This window comes from Rhineura floridana, chromosome 5 (genome assembly GCF_030035675.1).
Source record: "Rhineura floridana isolate rRhiFlo1 chromosome 5, rRhiFlo1.hap2, whole genome shotgun sequence".
NCBI classification, from domain to species: Eukaryota; Metazoa; Chordata; class Lepidosauria; order Squamata; family Rhineuridae; genus Rhineura; species Rhineura floridana.
Window position 1 is genome coordinate 169,191,447 of NC_084484.1, and position 6,901 is coordinate 169,198,347.

At 46.1% G+C, this 6,901-nt stretch overlaps 1 protein-coding gene across 3 annotated transcripts in view; it reads right to left on the bottom strand.

Annotated features, from left to right (window-relative positions):
• The window catches only part of MED17 (mediator complex subunit 17), a 16,100-nt gene extending 10,319 nt beyond the window's left edge, over positions 1–5,781 (bottom strand). Inside the window, exons 1-3 of one of the 3 annotated variants that reach the window (XM_061628824.1) lie at positions 5,403–5,781; positions 4,328–4,494; positions 1,601–1,811 (exon numbers count right to left, since the gene is read on the bottom strand). In XM_061628824.1, the coding sequence (XP_061484808.1) occupies positions 1,601–1,811; positions 4,328–4,494; positions 5,403–5,715 (691 nt within the window). In that variant the 5' untranslated portion in view covers positions 5,716–5,781. Of the gene's footprint in view, positions 1–1,600; positions 1,818–4,327; positions 4,495–5,402 lie in introns of all 3 variants that reach the window. The other 2 variants (XM_061628823.1, XM_061628826.1) reach the window with 2 other exon arrangements.
• Positions 5,782–6,901: the final 1,120 nt, after the last annotated feature.

A 6,901-nucleotide genomic window follows, 5' to 3' on the forward strand; every position in this document is an offset into this window, starting at 1 on the left:
AGGTCCGCAGCCTGGGGGTCATTCTTGACTCCCAGCTGTCCATGGAGGCTCAAGTATTGGCTGTGAGCCGGGCAGCGCTGTATCAACTCCATCTGATACGGAGGCTGCACCCCTACCTTCCCAACCATCTGCTCCCACCGGTGGTACATGCCCTGGTCACCTCTCGCCTAGACTACTGTAATGCGCTCTACGTGGGGTTACCCTCGAAAATGGTCCGGAAGCTGCAACTGGTACAGAATGCGGCGGCTCGTCTGATTAAAGGCAGCCGCCAGCAAGATCACATCACTCCAGTGCTGAAGGAGTTGCACTGGCTACCGGTTGTTTACCGGGCCCAATTCAAGGTGTTGGTTTTGATCTTTAAAACCCTACACGGTTTTAGCCCAGTCTATCTGAAGGAGCGCCTCCAGCATTGTCAGGGATGCCGCTCAACAAGACCAGCCTCAGAAGACCTTCTCTCGATCCCACCGGTTAAAACAGCTAGACTGGTGAGGACTAGAGAGAGGGCTTTTTCAATAGTGGCCCCCACCCTGTGGAACTCTCTCCCAAATGATCTCTGCCATGCCCCTTCTATGATGAGCTTCCGCCGGGCCTTGAAGACCTGGCTCTTCAGGCAGGCTTTTGGGGTGGGTTAGGTTTTTACGGTTATGGTTTTAAATTTTAACGTTTTAATGTATTTTTTTTTTTATCTTGTACGTCGCCCAGAGTGGCTGGACAACCAGCCAGATGGGCGACTAATAAATTTAATAAATAAATAAATAAATAAGTCACACTAGTATTTTCACCAAAATAGTAGCTTGAATTATCCTACAGAAACACAGTATGTAGTGGTGTTCTTATAACACCACCTAATAACACAGTATTTTTATCATGCTTGTGTGTTCAAAGCACACATCCTCGGTAATCCTTACAACAACCTTGCAAAGTTGGTCAGTATTATTATTCCCATATTGCAGATTTGGGGGCAGAGGAGGGGGGCTGATGCAGAGAGACTGTAGCATGCCTAATGAATTCATGGCAGAGAAAACATTTGAATCGGACACTGTCTCTTAGCTACAATCATTCAAAACTAATTAACTACTGCAAACTTTAGACCGGTATGAGAAGTAATACAATACAGGGGCTGGCAAATTGTGCCTGCTAACTAGCCCTTCAGTGATCGACATAACTTTTTCCTTCCTCTCTCTCTGCTTCAAGGCAGGACCGGCCCTATCATCAGGTAGAGTGAGTCAGCTGCCTCAGGTAGGAGATACAAGGGGGGAAGTGGTGTCAACCTTCCCCTGCCCTTTTGAGCTCCCTAGCATCTCCCCTCTGCTGGAGAAGAGTTGTGTGCGCCCCCTACGCCGGCCTGCTGCCCTCAGGTGCAGCGGAGGATGCTATCCTGTCGCCTGTGTTGAAGAAAGCCAGCTTCTGTACATGGAATTGGGGAAGGGTTTGCCATTTTGCTCTTTGCCTCAAGCAGCAAAATATCTTGGGCTGGTTCTACCTCTTGGATCAGCTCAGAAGAAGGAAAGACAAAGACCTAATGTGCAAGGAAGAGAAGGGGATCAAAGACATATTATGAGATCCTTGAAACTTTAGATCAATCATTTGCCTACTGTACCTGCACTTTTGTAGCTCAAGTCCCCAAGGATTTTGTCTCCTACTTTCCTCAGCTTCCAGTGCTGCCTCAGTCTTAGCAATTCAGAGTTGAAGTCTCTCTGCCGCTTATTCTCCTGGCTTTCTGCGACTGATTTAGACAACCTTTCTGCTCCCTTCAGAAGAATTTGGGCTGCTCCAGCTAACGACTTCTTCTTGGAGATCAGCTGCAAAACCTGATTCTAGAAATGAAAAAACAGGACTGCAGGCTATTTAAATGTAACCTTTCTCAGTCTACACTAGGGATGGAAAACCTGTGGCCCTCCAGATGTTGCTGGCTTACAACTCTCATCACTAGCCACCAATGGCCGTGCTGGCTGGGGTAACGGGAGGTGGAGTCCATCAATATCTAGAGCAGCCTTTCCCAACCAGTGTGCCTCCAGATGTTGTTGGACCACAACTCCCATCAGCCTCAGCCAGCATTGCCAATGGTCAGGAAAGATGGGAGTTGTGGTCCAACAACATCTGGAGGCACACTGGTTGGGAAAGGCTGATCTAGAGGGTCATCAGTTCCCCTTCCCTGGGATACACATTTGAAAACAAAACCCCAAGCAGAAAAGAAGCATACATCATGACTCCAATGGTAGTGAGCAAAATAGATTTCCTAAACATTACTAGCCAAGAATTCATGCTCCATCTTAACAGAAGGCGTTGACAACTTCCCTCTTTAAAAGGAAACCAATTCATATCTGTCATGAAACTGAACTAAACCCTAATTCAAAGACAATCCAACCTTCCTCTGAACTTGCACAATAATCATCTTAAAAAGGTAGAAAATTTTATTATTATTATTACTACACCACCACCACTCTTCCTTCACTCTAAGGTCCCAGGGTGGTTACATCAATTTCAAATACAACATTAAAAACAGTTCAGAACGAGTTACAAACAAAAAAGTAGGGCTAGTCCTAAAAATATTCATCCTATGTGTCAAAGGCCAGATGTCAACTTGCAGAAAGAGATGACTGGGATATGACAACAAATATTTTTAATCTACAGCATTGCAGGCTGAAGGTGCTAAAGTTGCACAGTGTCATTTTGAAAGCTTTCTAATGGCAGAGGTAGTACAGTCCACAGCCCAAAACTGGGCTCGACTACAGAATTGTTGCTTAGACAGGATGACAGGAAATATGCCATGTGGTCTAAGAGGCCTAGAATTTGAAAAACAAACGCAATAGTCAACCTGTTTTCTGCAGAGTGGCCCCACTGCTATTTCGTAGACTAGAGCAACAAAGTAGCAGGTTGTTACCATGGGCCACAGTCCAGATGAATGCGTGCAATACACTAAGGTATACTGGATTGTTTGGGAAGAACCACCACATAATGGATGTAACAACGTACTGATGCTTTCATAACAAAAGGACTGTCATGCAGAAAATAGGTCGGAGATTGCACATTAGACAGCAAGTCAATGACTGAGCTTGCATATAATGCTAAGCCATTATTTGTTTTAAACATGGTTTGTTGGAGAAACCAGAATCAGTATCACAGATAAGCAAAGTAACTGCTTGTGCTGCCTAAATGTTGGTTTCATTTTCCAACTACTCTTGCCTCTCATCTCTATAGCTAGGTGAATATCTGAGACAGGGCACCCAAACAAAACTGGATTGAGCCAGGATTGTGAGTTTGGCCATAATGAGAAATCACAACTAACACAAGACAAGATCTGTAAGCCATCCATAATCCATGTTTCATATTCTGGTTTGCTGGCCACAAACAAACCATCGTTAGTTGGCTGGGATGAATTTGGACATATAGATAACTCACAGAGAAGCTAAACATACCATGGTTTAGTGTTACATGCAAATCAGGCCAGCAACTCAGTGTAGACATAATACTTAACCACAATAAGCACTACAGATGGGATCTGTTGGCTGGTGCCAGTTCAAAAGCATTCTGTTGACCTAATGGGCTGGTATTGATTCGAGTTTGTTGTGTATCCGCTGCTTTTACCAATCTGTGTTTTCTTTTTTTACTCAGAAAAGATATCAGTATTAATATCATTATTTTTACAGGAAATATCGATATTTTGAAGGAAATATTGATATTTTAAAAGGAAACATCAGTAAATTAACATTATTACAACCATTATTTCAGAGGCGGATTTTTTTTTTTAATCATTTAAAAAAATAGCCATGGAGATTCATTACATTAAAATCTGATCCTCAGCTACTGAGAATAAGCGAAATAATGGAAAATTCAGTACCAAATCCAAATTGCGCAGAATTCTAGCACATCTCTAATTAGAACTCACCATGGTTTGTTGCCATGATCTTGGTTAAATATCTCAGTTCAGCGACTTTCTTCCTTTTGCATTTACATCATTTTAAAATTAGGCACTTGAGATTAAAAGGCATTCTTAGGAAGATGGCACCCTTGGTTAACAAAACATTCAAGCTGAAACTCATACTAGGCGGTATTCAACTAAATAATTGTGCAAGTGGGAAGGCTTCTCCTCTGTTCCTCCCCCGTATGCCCCCTTAATCTGTTCTGGCATTTCCCCCAACCCTCCGAAGCATATTTGGGGACAGCACAGGATGCCCATGGGGGGAGGAGAAGAGGGAAGTCTGTTGCACTAGTTGTTCTGTTTGTGCATTTCATTAGTTGAACACCGCCCACTGTAATTTAACCAAAACAGAACAGTTAATTTCTAACTGTTTGAACACAATAAGGAAGAACAAGCATACCGTACCTGCTTTTGAGCAAGTGGTTCTTGTACAACTGGATCCAGAGTCATAAATTTTTTATCCTTGACAATGCTGAGAACGTCATAGAGCACACACATCTCAGTCAAAGCACTTCTTAAGTTATTCCTGACCGAATCCCAAGGCCAGAGAGAAGGCTGAAACTTTACCAAACCTAGCGAGCACAAATTAAGGGGAGAAAACAGGAATTGTTGGAATTAATGAAAGAGCTATTCTTATCCCAACAGGTACTACTATAACTATGGGAATACTGGATGTCAAGGAGTTGTATCCCTTTAAGGAAGAACTGTAACTTAGAGGCAGAGTCTCTGCTTTGCATGCAGAAGGTTGCAGGTTCAATCTCCGGCATTTTCAGGTAGGGCTGGGAGAGATCCCAGTCTGAAATGCTGGGGAGCCACTATCAGTCAATGTAGATCAGGGCCAGCGAACCTTTGGACCTCCAGATGTTCTCGGATCCCAACTGGCACCAGCCCCAGCCATCACGGCCAATGAACAGGGATGACAAGAGTTCTAGTTCAGCCCATGGTTCCTCAGCCCTAGGACAATGAGTCTGACTCAATATAAGACAGCTTCCTACGTTTGTCTGCCTCCTTTTCAATACAGTGAATGGGGTAATTAGGAACTTTGCAATTTAAAAAAATCACTAAGACAAGGTTCCCTAAAAGAAAGCTTGCCCAGCTCTACTGATTTTCCTTTGCAACACCTGATGCTACATGAACAGGAGTACAGCACCCAGATGATGAGAATAAATAGTTCCACTCTGTTCTGCACTGCCCAGGCAACATCTGGAGCATTCTGTCCAAAGGTCCCCCCACACCTTCTCTATGGAACCAGGACGGACAGGCCAGGAACAAAGGAAGCAGCCTTATACTGAGCCAGAGCACTGGTCCACCTAGCTCAGTACTGTCTACACTGATTGGCAGCAGCTTTCCAAGGTTCCAGAGAGGAGCGTCTCTCGCAGCCCTACCCGGAGATGCCCGTTGGGGACTGAACCGGGGACCTCTTCTGCATGCAGCAAAGCAAGCGCTCCGCCACTGAGCTGAGGCCCTTCCTGTCCCTCACCTTCCTCCTCCTCCTCTTCCCCTCCTACAGGCCAGTCTCGGCCACCGGCGGCCGGGGCGGGCTCGTCCTCTTCAGAGCCGGAGCTGCCTTGGCTGAAGTCGATGCGCTGCGCCAGGCGGGCTAAGTTTTGTGACATGGAGAGCGGCTGCAGGTAAGTCTCGCTCCCGTCCAGACCCACCTCCTGCACATGCTTCTCGCAGGCAGACTCGATGCTGATCCGCACCGCCGGGACCCCCGCCATCTTCGCCTCAGCGGCTCTCCCCCCACACCTCAGCGGCTCCGTGTGTAAAAGTCTGGCAGATTTAACGAGCATGCGCGTTAAGGAGTACGGCGCCCGCAGAGGGACAAGACAGAGCAGCGACGTCGAGGGGAGGGAGAAGAGGAATTCTGAACGCCCCCTGGTGGCAGCCGAGGGGTGTGAAATAGCGTTCGAATATTTTTAGGAAGAGCTCGGGATTCGAAAGGACAGAGTGGAAGCGAGGGAATCGCGGCTCAAGCAGCTTTCCCCAACCTGTCGCCCTCCAGACGTTTTGGACTACAACTCCCTCCAGCCCCAACCATGCATCTTTATCGTCATAGGCACGTTTAAGATACCCGGTGCTTCTTCGAGGGCAAAGTCAGGGACTACACCTCCCATCATGCCTGACTATTGCCCATTATTGCTGGGGCTGATGGGAGTTGGAGTACTACAGCATCTGGAGGGCCATAGGCAGACGTGTAGTCGTCCAGGGTCTCATAGACCCCTTACTTATTAAGGAGCGGGGTCCCAGCATGGTCTCCAAGACTCTGGCATCCAATGAGCCTATCAGCATGAAAGGGGAGAGTATTATCCACTGAGAAGTCTCCTAACACGCTTCCTTGTCCTTTCCTGCTGATTGGAGCCACTCAGAGTGATTCTTCTCAGTACCTAACACTTTCCCCTTTCATGCTCACTGGCTCTTAGGAACATCTGTTACAGTGGGCAAAGGCATTAACAAGGATCTCATTCTCAACCCCGCAGCAAAAAAAGATGGGGGGAGGGGGCGTGGCTGTGACTACCATGAAGGGACCCTGCACTTCTGAATTTGTCAGTACACTAGTCGCCGTAGTCACCCACCCCAGATCAATATCCACAAGAGACCTTGGAAGTAGGGTTGCAACAAGTGTGCAGTGGAATACTGTGCATGTTTACTCTGAAGTCCCACTGAATTTCTACCAGCCAACAAACATGAAAGAGGAATGTGTTAGCTACTGAGAAGTCTCAGTAGCTCACTCACCTTCTTTCACTCCGATTGACTCCAATCAGCAGGGAAGAATAAGGAAACATGCTAGAAGACTCTTCCCAGTCTTCCATTTCATGCTGATTGGCTCATAGGATGCTGGAGACATGACAGAGACCCTGCCTTAAATAAATGGAATAGTACAATTTTAAGATGTTTTATTTGAACAGTTTGAGGAAAACACTAAAAATAAAAAGGTGTCAGACCCATATTAAGCACCCTTGGATGAAAAGGGCCATT